This window comes from Mangifera indica, chromosome 1 (genome assembly GCF_011075055.1).
Source record: "Mangifera indica cultivar Alphonso chromosome 1, CATAS_Mindica_2.1, whole genome shotgun sequence".
NCBI classification, from domain to species: Eukaryota; Viridiplantae; Streptophyta; class Magnoliopsida; order Sapindales; family Anacardiaceae; genus Mangifera; species Mangifera indica.
In genome coordinates, this window is record NC_058137.1 from 2,998,161 (window position 1) to 3,016,261 (window position 18,101).

The 18,101-nt window shown below is 33.5% G+C and overlaps 3 protein-coding genes across 3 annotated transcripts; all 3 read right to left on the reverse strand.

The window, feature by feature from the left end:
* Positions 1-746: 746 nt before the first annotated feature.
* LOC123224603 (protein CNGC15b-like) lies at positions 747-5,835 on the reverse strand. Its single transcript, XM_044648332.1, has 7 exons — positions 4,711-5,835; positions 3,992-4,538; positions 3,235-3,447; positions 2,857-3,149; positions 2,489-2,600; positions 2,087-2,323; positions 747-1,900 (listed from the first exon to the last, which is right to left on the reverse strand). The coding sequence occupies exons 1-7, from the start codon at positions 4,737-4,739 to the stop codon at positions 1,148-1,150; spliced, it is 2,184 nt and encodes a 727-aa protein (XP_044504267.1). The 5' UTR covers positions 4,740-5,835; the 3' UTR covers positions 747-1,147.
* Positions 5,836-6,803: 968 nt separating this feature from the next.
* LOC123224619 (RNA-binding protein CP29B, chloroplastic) lies at positions 6,804-8,905 on the reverse strand. The gene is made up of 5 exons (XM_044648333.1): positions 8,488-8,905; positions 8,049-8,150; positions 7,490-7,795; positions 7,279-7,374; positions 6,804-7,151 (listed from the first exon to the last, which is right to left on the reverse strand). Exons 1-4 carry the CDS (start codon positions 8,839-8,841, stop codon positions 7,312-7,314), a joined length of 825 nt encoding a protein of 274 aa, XP_044504268.1. The 5' UTR covers positions 8,842-8,905; the 3' UTR covers positions 6,804-7,151; positions 7,279-7,311.
* Positions 8,906-10,527: 1,622 nt separating this feature from the next.
* Positions 10,528-13,055, reverse strand: LOC123228415 (pentatricopeptide repeat-containing protein At2g37230). Its single transcript, XM_044653838.1, has one exon. The coding sequence runs from the start codon at positions 12,983-12,985 to the stop codon at positions 10,718-10,720; it is 2,268 nt and encodes a 755-aa protein (XP_044509773.1). The 5' UTR covers positions 12,986-13,055; the 3' UTR covers positions 10,528-10,717.
* Positions 13,056-18,101: the final 5,046 nt, after the last annotated feature.

The following is an 18,101-nucleotide window of genomic DNA, read 5'->3' on the forward strand; positions in this document are numbered from 1 at the left end:
CAAGTCAAAGACTAGAACTTCAAAAGTTATGAAGATCATGATTACACCAAGGTTTATCCACAGTCAAAAAGGAATTTTTATTTAAATGAGATTCATAGTTGCTTTACTTTTAACCTTACTGTCAGTAAACAAAGCTGTCTTTGGGTTGAAGTCATAACTGGGATCAGAACTTTAGAAAGAGTAAATTAGATTAAATTCCACACACTCATGCCACAAGGTGACTTACTTTGCTTCAATTCATTGCTCAGTATAATTACCTACTGAACCACGAATTAATTCTCTACATTCAAAGGCTATATTTTAATGAGAAAATTGTTAACAAGCATCTAATATTACTTTACGTCACTTTGCATTTATAAAGGTATGATATCAAAGATAGAGATAACAATGGAATAGTAAGGTCAGATATTTTAAACCCTCAGCTCCAATAGCGGGTGATGAAGAATTTATATTCCCTCACCGGTTGAAAAATTCTGCACACTTTCCCCTTCCATCTCTACTTTCGAAGGTAATTTAATATATAGAGATTAGAGAATACTTAGGTGAAAAGACGAATCGAGAAGGGAATGAGATAAAAATAGAATAGTTTACAGCTATATTTATCTTCATCTCCATCTCGTCCATGACTATAGGTATTTTAGTTATCCCTATTTTCATTTTTATTAGAAAATCTCCTCTCTTCAGCCGAAAACCTATTTTTGAAAGTCCAATTACCATCGTTAGTCAAAGATATAAATATTTTGAGATAAATGCAAACGATGCCAATATGATTTTGGACTCAATTGAGAAAATCGGTAAATGAACCCAACAATATACAAATAGATATAATAACCCAACATTAACAGGGCTAGTTCTGACTAGAATGAGTCAGCCCAAGAAGGATTACTGGCCCAAAATTTTCATCCAGCCCATTTCAAGACTTTGCTTGTTGGGACTAATAGACAGTCAAAAGGAACAACACACTGCCAAATTTGTGTAGCTCTATTCTTTTAGTCTAAAATGGAACACTAAGACATAATCTCATTGATCTAACTAAACATATAAAGCAATGCCTACGTGAAAATAATAAACCAATTAGGCTAAAAGCCTAGATTTGTCTAAATCTAATACCCTAAACAAGTAAAATTGTGACCAAATTCTGTTGTTTTCATCTCTCTTCAAATGTAAAATCAGGATCATTTGGCTTTCGTAAGGATGTAATAAATTCAGAGTCAATCCTACTTCGCTGGCTTCCATTCCTTCTAGAGCTTTCAGCTGGTTTTCCTGCATGCCTAAGAAAGGCTGAGGCCAAAGCCGAGGATCTTGTTGTTTGTTCGGTTAATTCAGACATGAAGGTTATACTCTCTTTTTTCTTAAGAGCAGCTACTGTTTGTTCAGTTAATTCGGACATGAAGGTTGTACTCTCTATTTTGTCAAGTTCAGCTGCTTCCTTCCTTCTTTTATGGCGAAACCAGGCTGCTTGTATGAAGCATGCAGCCCATGTTCTCCATTGAGGTGAGTGACACCTTAACGTATGCCTGAGTTGCTTGCTATGCAGCTTCCGGTATTGGGATGCAACAAACTTCAAGTCCTCCGCGATGAATGCAAATGCTTCAACCTCAGTGAGGGCTTCGACTGTGCGAGTAGATGAAGGAAGGACAACACCTGGACGAGGATCGAGAGCCCAAGTGAGCAGTTCCTCACCACAAAAGTCACCAGGGCCAATGCAGCATGAATTGAAGAATCCAGAGCGGCCACCATCAGTAGTGTAAGAATCTAAGTGGCCTCGAACTATGAAAAGCATCTCACTAACAAGATCACCCTCTCGAACAAGAGAGGTGCCTGGTGTACATAGTTGCGGCTTCAACCTTTCACATATCGCATCTAGCATCCTATCATCCATCAGATCAAAAAGTGGTACCTGTTTCACATTTATAATTACGATACATTTGTTAGAATGAATAGATATCTTTCTCGTGTAACTGGAGAAGTCAATAAGGCTTATAGAAGTCTTGGCTAATTTTAATGATTCATGGATACATGGCTATCTATTTCAGCTTAATTTATAACCTAAACCTCTGTACATACAAAGAGAGTGAATATTTACCTGTCGAACTAGATCAAGACAGAGGTGGCGCTTGATGTCTCGTCGAAGATCCATTGGGAGGCCCCTTAGTATTGCCTCCTCATCGACTCCTCTGGTTGCAACCCATCTGTATTGGTCATACTTTCGCACACACTGTTTCAGTTCATGTGGAAGTTGTCTGTGACGCATCCATTCTTCAGTATCCATTCTCCTAATCCTCCACTCTTCAAGTCGCATAGTAGTAGATTGGAGGTATGTCTAGTAATAAGGAAAAAGATATAAATTTTTAACTCTTGTTACAGAGACTGCATTAAAAATTAATAATGATGGAGCTTAGTTGGGAAAATATAGCAGAAGTAATAGAAATATATAGTGTCTTCAGATGGAGGATTAACAACCTGCACATTCATATTTATAACTTACTTGCATATTCCCAATAAGCAGTCCAAAAAGCACAAGTCCTATAATTGCAATGATGATGGCAAAAACACTTTCCCAAGCATTAGTGCTTGTGAAGAGATTCTGTCCCAGAGAACTGCAAAATTTTGAAGAACTTTGGTTAGTTTACAATACACTCACATGATAGGAGTTACTTAGAATTATAGGTCACAAAGAATAATCAAGATTGAAGTGGCATTTTGTATGTCACATAGATATAAATTCTTTACATGTGTCTGAGACAGTTCTACTGGTTAACACAGCTATATTGCGTAGTTACTGAGTTAAATGAAAAAGGATAACCAAAATGGAGGGATCTCATCAATCTACGCTGCATTGCAACAGAGACTCACCTCAGATTCCTCAAACCCCACCAAAGACAATATAAGTACTTGTCGAAGAAGCTGACAGCTGTCACATTAAATGCTAAGGCATCAGCAAAAATACCAAACTGAAAGAAGTTTCCATCCGGATCACATAGACTAGAGATATTGCTTGATATAAACCAATCAACTCTAGCAGGGTTATCCATGAGATGACAGTCAAAAAAACCCAAATAGCAACGCAGGTGTTGAGAACTGCACACTTTGCTCCAACACTCTTCTTGCCGCTCTACTGATAAGAGGTACCAGCAGGCTCCTAAAACCTTTACAAAAGCGGTTAAATGGAGTCAGAATTATATTCTGCTGGAAGATAATTTATTAGAGCAAATATAATGAGTTTTAACTTACATGGCTGGCCAACATATATAGCATCAAATTATAAGCTGCTCCAGCCCATGCTGTTTCCAACAAAAGCCCAGAAGCCTTGATGATTTCAGATGACAGTGGAAAGATGAGATATAGTCTCAGCACATACTGACATATGATGATTAAGCGAATAACATTTTTCATGTTGACTGTCGATGCACCCTTTAAATGAGGTATTACAGCCCAAACCAACAGCTGAAATATGAAAAGATATATTCCAAATTATGTCAAAGAAAATAATACAAATCTATGATATCTGTAGGTACAATATTACAGCTAAATTTATAATCTACTAAGCATTCAGGCATGGCCACGCATAAACTTCACAAGGGAAAAGAATTAAGTAATGCAATAATTGGTTTCAAGATCATCTTATACTATCCAAACCAAAAGTAAACTGAAAATAATATTGTTTTGAGGAACTATAATAGATAACATCTGGTACTCAAGAATTATCTGTTTCTCTTCCGGCAAGTAGACCTAATGCTCCATTTGGTTGCCAAGAAACATAAAAATGGATAGCACACATACATAATAACTGCAGGTTGGAATTGACGTAATATTTATAAGACCATGATTTCAAGTTCACCAGTTTTGTCAAATGAAGCATACATTAGAACCAAACAAGAATAGCTTCTTAATTTTGAAAGAAACTGTCTAGTAATCACAACTCTCAATAATAGATCCTAGAATCAACTGAGGGAAGCCTAAAGTTAGAGTCACATAGTGTGCTGCATACCTGTGGAAGTGGTTGGGCAGCCACCACGTCAAGCCAAAAATCCTTGCGAAGGTACCTTGAAGAAATTTTTGAAGAGTCAACAACCAGCTCTCCTCTCCCCAATACACGAGAGGAAGGAGCAACATAAGCCGTCCGAAATCGAACATATATTTGAACAAAGTAAAATGCATCAGTTATCGAACGAATGATTGTGAGAGAGATTTCAAGGGGTGTGGAAACCTCAATGCACATGCCCTCCTTAGTACTTGGCAAATAGAAGAATAGAGGATCAACAAAAAGAGAAACCAAACAAGCTACTAAGAAAATTTTGTTCCATTTGTTAATGACAGGTCCTCTAGGATCCAAAATCATCTTCTCTACAGCATCATAATCCTCAGAGAAGACTCTGGAAAGCTGTTTTTCACTAAAGTTATTGCCTGTTCCATCCTTCTCAAACTTCTTTGAGTGCAGCTCAAACCCTGCTTTCTTAAGAAATTTATTGGTAAATCTTAACTTACAATCCGTTTTAGGTGATGTGGACTCTGCCGTCTCAGGATCATCCGTGAATCTGAAATTTATATAACATAAAATTTCAGTGAAGTTGTATATACTACAATTTAAAACCAAAAATTTTATTATCTTGCTTTAAGATACTAAGAAGCAAAAAGTTGCACAATCAGTTAGACATTGGTCTAAATTGCAAAATTCATGAAACAGATTAACTAGATACATGGGCAGACCTTATGCATTTTGATTTACTAGCAGCCATGGTGAATCGAAGAACAAGTTCTGTGACTTCAGTCAATGGATTTGATCTGCCATGAAGTAGCTGTATCAGGGCATTTATCAAAAGAATACAGACAGATCCAGAAAAACTTAACCACACAAATCAAAACAACTTTTGCTCAAGTACTTGGTTGAGAATCACACAAACATAAAAGAAATTCAACAACATCTTGTGAAGCTTAAACCTCTGCCACTGCCACCCTTTCTAGTTAAAAAAATGCAAGTGACCAATTAAATGAATTCACCCCACTAATACAACAAAAATTGCTCAGAAAATTCAAAGAATCCCGTGACTTCATTTCAATTCAAACACAGAATAATGTCATCAAAGCAAAGGGAAACACAGAGAAATAAGAAGCATCAAGTAAAAAGGACAAGACTTAAAAAGCTGCATATATTTAATTACAGAATTACTTACAATCATAATTTCTTCCTCTCCTAGCTTCTAATGACCGAAACCTTATAAACTCAAGAAATTTAAAATCTTTGTTGACAGAAACACTCTCACAAGAAGACAAAACGAGGCATATGGGATCAAAAACCACGGCACATTCTCCTGTTTCTGTCTCATTAACCCTTGTGGGTTTTGAACTTTTCCCACTTTTTTTGTAATCAACAAGACTAACAAACATATCTAGTCAGAATTGAAGTAAACATTTGACAGAATAAAGAGAACGTGTTAACCAAAAGTCAGAATCTCTGGATAATTATTATAATAATTCATGGAATCCAACAGGAGAGTTAAACTGGATTATTTTCAGACTCCAGCTAAAATTAAGACAAGACAAAAGTGAGTGTCTAAAGATCGTCTAGTCTTCAATATTTCGGAAAGACTTCTATTTTGCCAACTGAGTGAATTAAATGTGGAAAAAACGATGGTGGGTCAGTCACTCTTGACTTGAGGCTCAAGGCCACTAATGGCAGCAGGCGACAGCTTCCCCTTACCCGTTTGCGGGAGATATTTCGCCGCAGCAAGCTGGGATTTTGATGAAAACTAAATTACTTAAAACTCAGTGTAAGAAATTTTAATATATTTTTCAGAAGATGAAATTAAACTTTTGTGTAATACCCAACTAATTTATTGATGGTACAAGTAACCGCAGTGCTTTTTAGGCGGCAACAAATAGTTATTGCATGCCACTTACACTTGACCAATTATACAAATAAATTTAGAATTAAATGGAATAAATTAAGTAATTAATTATATTTAACCTAAAATAACTAGGGTAGTAAATTATTCTTTCCCAACCTTTATTTTATGTTTTCCAAAATAATTAAAAGTAATATTATAAAAAATCAATATTGATTGTATAAATATTCTTAATACATTGAAGATAGATTAATTATATGAATTTTTATTATATTTATTTTAGCCTATAATCTTAAGATTTCTTCTTATTATGACAGGAAAATCACCGATCAAATTTATAATTGTGTTTTGTATTTACAAATTAGATGTAATTTCATTGTTAGATAAATTTATTTTATTGAGATGATTTATTTTTCTTATATTATTTTTGTTATAAAATACCCAACCTATGTTTCTCATAATTGAATTATTAGTTTAAAATATTTTATATAACTGTTTTTCTATGTTTAAATTATACAATACTGTTTGATGTTAAATTATATAATTCAATGTAAAATCAAATTCCATTTAGACAAATTTTTTATTCAATTAGATTTTTTTTTTTTTAAATATTAAGGATTGGTGTAAATGGCATGGTTATCGAAGAAGCAATTTAGACTACCACAATATGCCCTCTCTAAAGGGATAAAACATTGTGTCCAAATTTTGAATATCCAATATAATGTATTATATTATGATTAAATAATTTTGAATTAAAAATAAAAAATATCTAATATATATCGCCTGAATACCTAATTATATATTTAAAACTGTATGCGCACACCTAGTTCCCAAAAGTCAATTATAAATGAAGAAAATGAAATTCACAGAAGAATAACAATCAGTAGAATAAAGTTCCAAATGCTTTCTAGGCTAAACAAACAACCCAAGCGTTTCAGAATTCTAAAATCATAGATCTTAGAATAAAATTCCGTGGATTTCCATTTCCATATAATTCATTCAAGGATGGCAAAAGAATATCAGTAGAAGATGCATGGGAAAGCCAAACAAAATGAAAACTCATACACAAGTTCTAACAAATGATATCAAATATATGTAGACTGCATATCCTTATCTGAATCCTGATATTCAAAACATACAAAGAGTCTAACAGACATTTTTTGCCTTTGTTCATTCAGATGCAATTTGTGCAATGATCGTGATCGGAAAATCTTGGATAAAAGCAAATCATTCAACTCCCAATTTCTCAGGTACCTTAACGGGAGATTAGCTGAGTTCACTAAGGCAACCCAGATAACCCCATACCTGCAGAAACAAGCTCAACCAGTTCAGTTATGACAATCTACATATGTAGCATACAAGCAAGCTAACACACACAGGTAAATAATCAGAGATAAAACAGTCTAACCAAAAATCAGTTTCAGAACCTTACTTAAACCATTTTTTCAACTGAATAGACTGAAACTCAAAATTGACGCCTTGGCCTAGATTCTGCTACAGACACTCGAATTGGTCTACCAGCCAAATCCTGAAATAAAAAAATTGCATAAGTGTAATTGAATCTTGTAGATACTTGTTTTTTAAGAGATAAGACACTAAACAGAATACATAAATCATTGAGGAAAAAGCAGCAACGAACTTACAACACCATTCAAGGACTCAATTGCATTGTCAACCTCTTCAGAAGAACTGTAAGTTACAAAGCCAAAACCCCTAGATCTACCACTCTCCCTGTCATAAACCACCCTGGCTTCCATTACCTTCCCTTGCTCACTAAACAAATTCTCAAGGGCTAAATCATCAACACCCCATGAAAGGTTACCAACATAAAGGCGGTTGCCACTATCCAAAGGAGCACCACCACCTCCTCGGGGCCCTCTAGAAAAGGATTCTTCCCTCCGAGACGGGGGAGGTCCAAAATTTACCCTCAAGGACCTGCCCTCAAGTTCCTGCAAATTGTCACAAATTCTTGCTCTAAGTCACAATAATGGTAACACTAGTAAGTACCTCAATTCAAAGAAAAAGAAGAAAATATTGAACTTTGACCACAGAATCAATTGACCTTCATATATTGTCACATAGATAATTCAAGAAACTGAGAACAAGTATATAGTCTACAAGAAAGAAGCAGTCTTATAATGTTTTATCTCATTTCACATTGAACGAGAAACTAAGCCAAGTATACGGGATGTCACCACATACATAGCCATTGAACTGTTGAGCAGCTGCTTCTACTTCCTCCTTTGTTGACATGGTCACAAATCCAAATCCTCTACTTCTCCCTGTAACCTTGTCATATATTACCTAACAAAAGAAAAAAACTTAAGCACAACAAAGCAAATAAGTAAATTGCGCCATAAAAATAAATAAATAAAACTACACCCACTAAACCCCCTATTCTCCAACCCCAAAAAATAAAATAAGATTTTCTTTGAAATCGATTCACCTAAAATTACAGACAACAGTTGCTCAAAATCGCGACGAAAATACTTATCTCTCAGAAATATGTTCTCTTAAACAAAAAGTTAAATTCTTTAATGTTCGCAATTCACTTTCGTTCACCAACATTAATCTCTCTAGAATCCATCACAAACAAATCTAAAGTATTAAAAACATAAATTAATTCAAAAACCCAAATTACCTCAACCATCTCAACATTTCCGGCGGTCTCAAACAAGCCAGCAAGCTGAGCACTGTCAACGCTGAAAGGAAGATTACCCACAAAGAGTTTAAGGTCAGGAGAGAAACTGGGCTCATCCCCTTCACTCAAAACCTCTTCTTCCTGGTCAAACTCAGAAGATATAGCAACGTGTCTAACAAAACGAACGGGTTGAAAGGAGTGAATAAATGAAGAAGAAACTGAATTGGGTTTGGCAAGGAGCTTGAGGGACGAGGAAGAGGAGAAGGAAAATGAGGCGGGTTTAGGGTTGTAAAGAGATAGGGTTTTGGGATTGAGAGATGGGAGGACAAGAGACAAAGCTGAAGTGGTAGTCATTTTGGAAGAGATAAAGAGTGAATTTTGAATAGAAGTGATAGGGTTTTAGATGGGTAAGGAGAAGCGAGAGTGGCTTAGATATTTATGCCAACTGGAAACGAGTGTGAGCGAGATATTTTATCTTTCAGGTTTACCAAAATATCCTCATTCTCTGGGATAATATACTTTAGAAAGCAAAACTCCTTGTAGGCCTCAATTGTAATTTGAGTGACAGTGGTTTTGGGTTGAAATATCTTCCAACGATAATTCAAAATTAAATATTTTCATAGTGTAATAATTTTGTAATTCCACATTAACTTTTAGAATTACTTTTATAAACTATTTTTAAATAAATTTTGACCCATTTATACTGAAAGTATTTTCATAAGATTTTTTTATTTTTATTTTCAATAATATTTTTAAAAGAGGGCTATTTTTAGATGACTTTGAGAAAAAATTATTTTTGCCATAATTTAATTTGAAAAAAATAGTTTTTAATTATATAATTGAGAATTTTCATGAAAATGATCAATAATGAAATATTGAGAAGGAAACATGAAGGAGGGGTAAAATTGATATTAAAAAAAAGTTATGAGGCTCAGCCCGCCGTTTAGGTTAAGGGCTACCGGCTACATGAGGCAGTACAAACAAGTTGGCTAGTGTCCATAGAATTCGACCCGCTTGGCCGTTGGATGAAAATGTAGTGTTACTGAGATCAGGACCGTGCAATTTGAAAGGTTATTGGCGAAGGCATGTTGGCCGGTTGGCTTTAGCCACGATGAAATAGAACTGATAAGATGGCAGTCTATGCATGAAGAAGATTGCAAAAAGTGTAAAGATGTTTGACTGACAAATGGACAAACCCTTGCGAATTGGGCATGGGCTTCTCTCACTCAAATTTTTTGGCACATTTAGATTCAATGTTCAATTGCAGAAGACACCCCTGAAAGCCTGATTTTGGGTTCAGTAGTTGTGTTACAATATTAACATTGCAACAAGAAACTGATTTTAAAACAAATCCTCATCTTCTAAGGGTAGAGAAGGATTAAATGTAATTTTTCTCAACTATGATTAGCTAATAGGGTGTAATGAATATTTCACTTAGTAATACACCGAGGGAATGATTGATACTTTTTCAATCGATATACAGTTAATATATTATTATAGATGAAGTTTATAAAATTAATTTTTATCAATATTCTATCTTTTTTCATCGTTCGTCTAATTTTGTTCAATGACTTCAATTTTGTTGGATTGACATATTCGAACAACTTCTTGTTTGATTTCTTTGCTTAGCATCAATAGCTAGCATAATATGCTAACTAGGTAAAATACACTAAACAGTCAAAAGCAGTAAAAAAATATGAAATATTCCATTCAATTCCTAACTTCTATAATCACAATCTTCTCATTCACATATAACTCATCGACACAACAATGAATTTAATCCAAATATACAATAAACCCTAAAAACCCAATTTCATTACAGCTCATGCATGACGATTTACATAAGACTTCGATTAAATTTATACTATCATACAAGAAATTGTTTATTGGTACCATAGAAAATGAGATGAATTTCAGGAAATGAGTAAGATTAAGTTAAAATCAACTTCATATATGGGATAAATTTCGTGATAGCCCTTTAAGTTGTTGGTTATTTTCCCATCAACCCCTTTTAAAATAGATACCTAACAATAACCCAGAGGAAAGTAATTATGGTGTTACGCCTTTGAAATTCCGAACAAAGTACAGAACAAAAGAAATTGTATTTTCCGGCAGTTATTCTGATCAAATTGGAGAGCTCTCCAAATCATTCTCAAATAAAAAATTTCAGGAAAAGTTCTCTGACTTTAAAACTATACTAAAATTAGGAAAGGAAGACAAAAAGGTAAAACTAGCTGGGAACAGCTGATTGTTTCTTCCCCTTGCTCCCACGGGCAGTCTCCCCTCCCCTTATCATTCTGGAGAGTATATCTGCTTGCTTTGTGTTCCCCTCCTGATTAAGGCTAGCAATCAGATCCTCACAGCTCTTCCAATCGGTGGGCCCTCCTTTCGCCAGTATTTTACATAATAATGAATATGCATTGAGAGTCTTCCCTGCTGCTAAGAGAGCATCCAACACCTTCTCGTAGCTTGAAAAATCTACAATGCAATCCCTCTCCAAACAATAATCCAACAACTTCAAAGCAGCAATGGTCTTCCCTTTCTCAGACAGAACGGACAGAAGACTGTCAAATTTGGGTGCACATCCACTGTGCATCAGCAGATCAATGCGTCCAAGGGCTTCCTCAACATGACCTCTCATGAGAAGAGCTTCCAAGACCTTGGCAACCAAATCCATGTTCTCCTTCACACCCTTCTCTACCATGCTCTTCATGACCCGGCTTGTAGTTTGAACCCTCCCGTCTTCAAACAGATTTTCCATGACAGACCTGAATAGTGATGAAGCTGGAAGATGCCCATCTTCAATCATACTATCCAAAACAGTTTTGGCATCAGCTGGCTCACCTTTCCTCAGGTAGCTCTCAATGAGCAACTTGTAAGCATCAGCATTTCTGGGCACCTCTCTCCTTTGCATGATCTTAATAATCTCAAAAGCAGAATCCGGATTCCCTTCTTTGGAATGCCCACATATCAAATTATTAAAGGCAATGGGATCCAAGACACCTGTTTTCATCAACTGCCTGAAAAAAATTTCAGCTTTTCCTGTCTGTCCACTGAGGCACAAATGCTGAATCATTGGATTATAAGCACTGGCCTCCACATGCACAGAATTTTGGGGCCTCAAGATGATATCCTTCTCAACTAGCTTATCCAACAACTTAACTGCCTGATCAAACATCTCAGCCTTGCAGAAGTTCTCAATTAAGACACCATAATGTCCAGCTTCTGTTGGAATGCTCAAACGAATCATTGCCTTCAGCACATTTGCTGCCGCATCCAAGTCCCCAGATGCACACTGACTAGTCAACAGCTTAAAAAATATTGAGTTATCCTTTGGAGCAATATATCTGTCCACCATCTCCTTCAAAATGTTCTGTGCTTCAGCCAATTTCCCTGTGTCACACAACCCTGGCAGCAAAACTGTATATGTCACAGAATTTGGCTTAATATTAAATGATTTCATTTCCTCAAACAACCTCAATGCATCATCAGCTCGCTCAACTGCAACATACCCCTTTATCATAGTAGTATAACTAATAACTGTAGGCATAATATTTTTCCCTTTCATCTCTACAAACAACTGTTCAGCCTCGTCCATCTTCTTAAACCGATTATACCCATTAATCATTGTATTGTAAGTAACCACATCTGGAGAAATCCCTCTACTCCTCATATCCTCATAAAACCTTATTGCAGTCTCAAGTCTCAAACTCAAAAAGAACCCCCACAGCATAATATTATAAGTATGCCTTGTTGGCTCTATTCCCTCACCCAGCATCTTATTGAAATACCTTTTCGCCATCATATATCGGCCACGTCTCAAGATTACTTTAAACAAAGTATCATAGGATTTTATAGTCCTCTCCACACCCAGTTCCTTCATTTTGTCAAAAATTTTAACAGACTCTTGAACAATTCCCTTTTTACCATAACTATCAATTAACTTTACAAACATATCTTCGTCCCATTCCACGCCTTTTTTGGGCATATCTAACAATATACACCTAGCATGATTCAACTTCGAAGCTCGCCCTAAAATTGTAATAATTTTCAAATGGGTTTCACGGTCATGGTTAAACAACCCGGCCCGCTCAACCCACCTGAAGAACTGGAGCGCATGCTCCGCGTTCTTGGCACCATGAATAACATTATAAACAAGATTGTGATCGAATTCGGGAACTAAAGCCCGGATCGAGTTCTGCAACCGGGTCGTCCAGGCCCGATTCGCCATCATTCTACAAATTATATCCTCTATTTTTTCAGGGTTTCGTTGCCTACCTCTTGGGATTCTCTGAAATTGGGTCTGCTCCACTTTCACTTCTTCTTGTGGTTGAACTGGCTCCGGGTTTGGAGGCGTATTTTCTGGGGTTTGGCCATCGGTTGAGCAAAAGAAGCGAGGAAAATGGCGAGAATATGAGCTTTCGATTTTGGGTGTGTTGAAACAAAAATAAACCCTAGGTTTTAGCTTGCAAGGTTTAGAGATGGAGATGGCTGCCATCGATCAGGAGTGATTCGAAAAGGAATTTGAAATGGGTTTTGATTCAAAGAGAGAGCGAGTGAACGTTCAGTAGTAGGGTTTATGCAGTTTTCCCTGCGTGGGTCCAAAAAGCTCAGGTCTGCTTCGTTCAGTTGAACTTACAATAGTATTGGGCTGACTCAAGCCCAAGACCAAGGTCCAGCCCGAACCTGCCCAAACGGTCCTGATCTATGTGAGTTGAGAATTTAGATTTATATCGAACAATGGATCTGAGCCCGCTGAGGGAAGTCCAACTCGACCTTGACAAAGTTTCAACTAAGACCTAAGTTTAAGTTCTCTGAGTTATAAAAAAGTCCAGCTTAAACTGGATAAAATTTCAAAGAATTGAGTTTGAATTTCGTATGATAAGTCGAGTTCAAGTTTGACTTAGTCTGATAGGTATTTTTAAAATTTAATTATTATTTTAAAAATATTAGTAAAAAAGGAAAAAAAATTAAATTGTATCAAGAAAAAAAATAAGTAAACTTATTTATAATAAGTGAGTTATTAAAGTATATGAAATTTTTTAAATTAGATTAAACTTATTTATATATTTGGTGGAGTGAGTTGTCAAAACGTCTCTTTTCAATGCAAGTTTAACATTGACAAGTTGAGTTCAAGTCTAGCATCCATCACTTGATCTAGAGCTTTGGTTACTCATTTTAAACTCAATCAAATCGAATTGATAATTGAGGTTGTGCCAACTCACCTAGAATCTAGCCTTATGTGTGTGTATATAGAATATGGGGATATTAATTAAAATAAGTAAAATAAATTTTGCTTAAATGTTTTTAGACAAACTTTTACAGCAATTATTCTTCTAAGCAAATTTATCGTTTATTCCAATAATATATTTTTCCTTTAATATACATTTTCTTTAGTTGTATTATTTTTCAATACAGTTGATGGTAATATACTTCAACAGTATATCATCATATTAAAAATAAGATAGTCTGATAACTTATATCATAATAAATCCAAACTTTCATCAAAAATTTGTTGTGGAAACTTCTATGGATAAAAGTTCAAAACTTTGAATGTTGATAAAAATTTAAAATTTTGAATACTAATTTTTTAAAGAGATTTTATTTTATTTATTTGTTTAATTACTTATTACATTAGATGTGTAAACAATGAATATATATTGTATTAGTAAAAGTAAAACAAGTTTTTATGTCAGATCGGAATAGAAAATAAAAACATGATTTCTTGAAAATCGGGTGCGATTGCAAGTGCAAGTGTAAGTACGAGTGCAAAAATGCGCACACATGAAGTTTTAAACACGAAGTGTGTGTGCACTTCATATATATATAAAAATAATTATATATAAACATTTTTATAAAAATATTTATATCAACATATTTTTATATTTGTATAAATGCTTCCTCGCATTCAGACTTTGTGCATGCGTATTCTCGCACTCACACTTTGTACTTGCATTTCACACTCACACTCACACTCACACTTCACACTCGCATTCGCACTCAGTTTTCAAGAAATTACGTTTTTACTTTTCATTTCGATCTGATATCAGAACTTGTTCTATTTTTACTAATACAACACAATTAATGTAATCAATAACTAAACAAATAATCAAAGTCAAAACTCTTTCAAAAATCAAAATTCAAACTTTAGAAATTAGCATTCAAAGTTTTAAACTTTTATCTGTGGAAGTTTCCACAACAAGTTTTCAATAAAAGTTTAGATTTATTATGATATAAATTATTAAACTATCTAATATTCAATGTGATGATGTATTATTGGAGTGTATCGTTGTCAACTGTGTCGAGAAAAAACATGACTAAAGGGAAGGTATATCAAAGAAACAAGGTATTATTGGAATAAACGATGAATTTGTTTAGAAAAATAATTACTTCAAAAGTTTGTCCAAAAACGTTTAATCTAAATTTTTTTTGTCTATTTTAATTAATATCCCTGAAATATGTGACTCTTAAATCAGAGTAACACTTTTTAATTTCCTATTCATTCAAAAGGGTGGTTTGTAGTGGGTTTAAAAGCTAAGATTACAATTAGGGTTATATAGTCAAAATTCCTCCTTAAGTTAACTTACGGATTTGACAACTAATGAACAAGTATCATTCTAAACCAAACTCATAAAATAAGACTGAGCAATTTGTCTTTTCTTCTACAAGCCTTAAAACAAATAAACAAGTACCCATTTCGCCATGATCACAACAAGCACTTGACACTAACGGATGCTTCCTATTTTTAAAGGAAACATCCTCCCCAAATTCTACAATCACAATTGAGGCGCATTTATTCTCCCGCTATATTTTGACCATTAAAACATCTATTGTTTCATCAATCATTCCATTATCCTAAATTTGTTTAACCCTAACTATCACTATATATATATATATATATATATATATATATATATATAGAGTCTATCTTTGACCAAAAAATTAAAAAAAAAATCCAAAATAATAACAACACTATGAATATAAACTATTATCCTTTCAGTTGACTTTATGAATCATACATAAAGTCAATTGGAAGGATCATAGTTAGGATTCTGAATAAATATTAATTATTTTTTTCTAACAATGATCGGTAGAATAGAATTAGTAGTTCTAAAACATACTCTCTAATCTATTCTCGTGTAATTTTTAAGTTAGCTGTTTTGTTTGAAGGTCAACACATTTAAATAAATAATCCCCCATTAAAAAGTACTTACAAATTCAACGATAAGTGGGCATTGTTGGAGCTTTAGAAGTTGATTAATTATGCAAAAGTTACCTACTAAATCATGGACCCCCCATAACTTTAGTCCAACATAGGGAGGGTCTTTAGCTCATCTCGGTTCTATTAGAAAGAGAGATTTTCTAATAAAAATGAGGACAGGAACAAAAATGATCTTTACAATTGAGTGTGAAAATATGTGTATCCCCACCCTGTCCCGTCCCGCCCTATCATGTCTCGCCTTATCCTGTCACCTAAATCTAATATATTCTAAATAGATTAAAGTTATTATAAAATTACCCTAAATCTAATATATATTTATTAAAAAAATACATTTAATAGTTTTTATTACAAAATTGTCATCAATTTTTTTAGTATTTATTACAAAATTATCACACTTGATAGATTAAGAAGATAGGGAGAAATTTTTTTTTTTACAGGTATAGATACATAAAAAAAAAAATTTCTCCTGTGTGAAAAATGAGCTCGTGACTAACCTCCTCTTGTTGCCATCCCTAGTCCAACGTCAACATTTTTATTATAAATATAACATATTTTTATTATAAATGTAAGTCAACTCTCTTTAGTTAGCTTCATTAAGTGAAGTCCATGGCTCCAAAGTCTCTGGTAACTTGCCCATTTTTCCATCACCACGTACCTTCTCCGTGGCAATACTTGCAGAACAAGAGAATGCTGGCGCCTGAGGTTTCTAAACAATCCCAGTTCTCCCCCATTTTTGTGCTTCCAGCAATTTTTTTAAGGAGATTTCTTACACAAGCATTAATATTAGTTAGCTTGGCATCTTCAATCCACAAGAAACTGATTTTTATATTGAAAATAATGTCATCAAAAAAAGGAAAATACATAGTTTATTCTGATACTAAAATTCATTTTAATGTCAATAAATACATGTTGACTTGTGTATAGAATCCCAGGAAGGAATCAAAATAGTGATGGAAGAACTTCATTTTTATAATTACTTCCTATACAACTCCATATTAAACTTATCTTCTGCAGATGGATAAGTTTCAACGGTATAGTTACGTCAGGGTTCAACAGCAAAACTATATTACTTCTTCTATGCTACACGCTGAGAAATAAACTCAACCCATATGCGTTAAATTTAAAAATTAGAGCTCTTAAAAAAAATATTTGAATTTAAATTTCTGTTACATTTATGAAACTTTAATTTGAACTAAGATATTCTCGACGTCTGAAGTCAAATTCCCTAGTGAAAGTCACACAGGAGATAAAAACTTGTTCAACAACTCAATCAACAGAACAGAAACAAGGGTATCTTCAAATCATCTGCGTTTAATTAACTAAAGTACACATCAAATTTAGCCCTAAATAGTAAGAGCTATCAGCTCTTGGCCCCGAGTACTTTGCAAACAATCACATATGATAGTGCCCACGTGCTCCTCAAAATTTTATAATGATTTGATTATTTAGCAAAGTGAGAATACACCCAGATGGGTCATTATAAGAGACCAATGGTATGTGCATATGTTTTTCAGTTTATAATTAGATAAACAGATGATGTGTTATCATATCATTTGATATTACTTTTTAAAATTCATTTAATTACATAAAACTATATTAACATTTTATTATATATTAAAAATTAAAAGAAAAATTATCCAAGTTTCATTTGCAGCAATAAATGGACACTTTTTATTACCAAAATAACACTTTTTAATGTACGTCTTATTAAAAAGTGATTACTTACATATAAAAATTAGTTTAATCTCCATTTTACCTTCATCATTAATCTTAGAACTTTAACTTCTCAAACTTATATTCATCATTTTCCTCATCTAAAAATCAGTTTAAAATTAGAGAAATTATACATCAAAATCAACTTAATCTAAGTAAGTAAAATTTTATTATATTGTTTGATATTTTGTTCAAAAATTTGAAATTAAAATTTTGAGATTTTTTTTATATAATGATGAATCATACTTTGTTAATTCATAAGTTATGATTTTTGCTTGTGATTTGTAGTTAATTTAATTAGTTATAAGAATAGTTTATTTGTATCAATTCTACATTATAATGAAATAAGAACTAGTTTTTTAAAATAAATAAGTGAAAAATAGAATATTTTGATCTTTTGGAAAATAGTAGGTAGGTAGACGGGATTTTTTTAAAATTCAAAATTTTAAATTATTTTGGTCTATTTCTAAATATACTAGATATAGAAAGTTTATCATAAAATCTTGTTATATGTTTTTGAAATAATAAAATTACATATATTTATTTTAAATATACAAATAAATAGACGTTTAATGTATGTCATCATATAATTGAGTCTTACCTTATTTTTAATTCAAAAATCACTCAACCACTTAATAATATATATATATATATATATATATATATATATATATATATA

Excerpts from the sequence above, each read along its gene's own strand:
- LOC123228415 (XM_044653838.1), bottom strand. The coding sequence starts at position 12,985 with ATGGCAGCCATCTCCATCTCTAAACCTTGCAAGCTAAAACCTAGGGTT.
- LOC123224619 (XM_044648333.1), bottom strand. The coding sequence starts at position 8,841 with ATGACTACCACTTCAGCTTTGTCTCTTGTCCTCCCATCTCTCAATCCC. Across the intron at positions 8,151-8,487 it reads GAAATGTTGAGATGGTTGAG|GTAATATATGACAAGGTTAC; the intron begins GTAATTTGGGTT and ends TTCTTTTGTTAG. Across the intron at positions 7,375-7,489 it reads TTGAGTCCTTGAATGGTGTT|GATTTGGCTGGTAGACCAAT; the intron begins GTAAGTTCGTTG and ends TTTTTATTTCAG.
- LOC123224603 (XM_044648332.1), bottom strand. The coding sequence starts at position 4,739 with ATGGCTGCTAGTAAATCAAAATGCATAAG. Across the intron at positions 4,539-4,710 it reads AGTAAATCAAAATGCATAAG|ATTCACGGATGATCCTGAGA; the intron begins GTCTGCCCATGT and ends TATAAATTTCAG. Across the intron at positions 3,448-3,991 it reads CTGCCCAACCACTTCCACAG|CTGTTGGTTTGGGCTGTAAT; the intron begins GTATGCAGCACA and ends TTCATATTTCAG.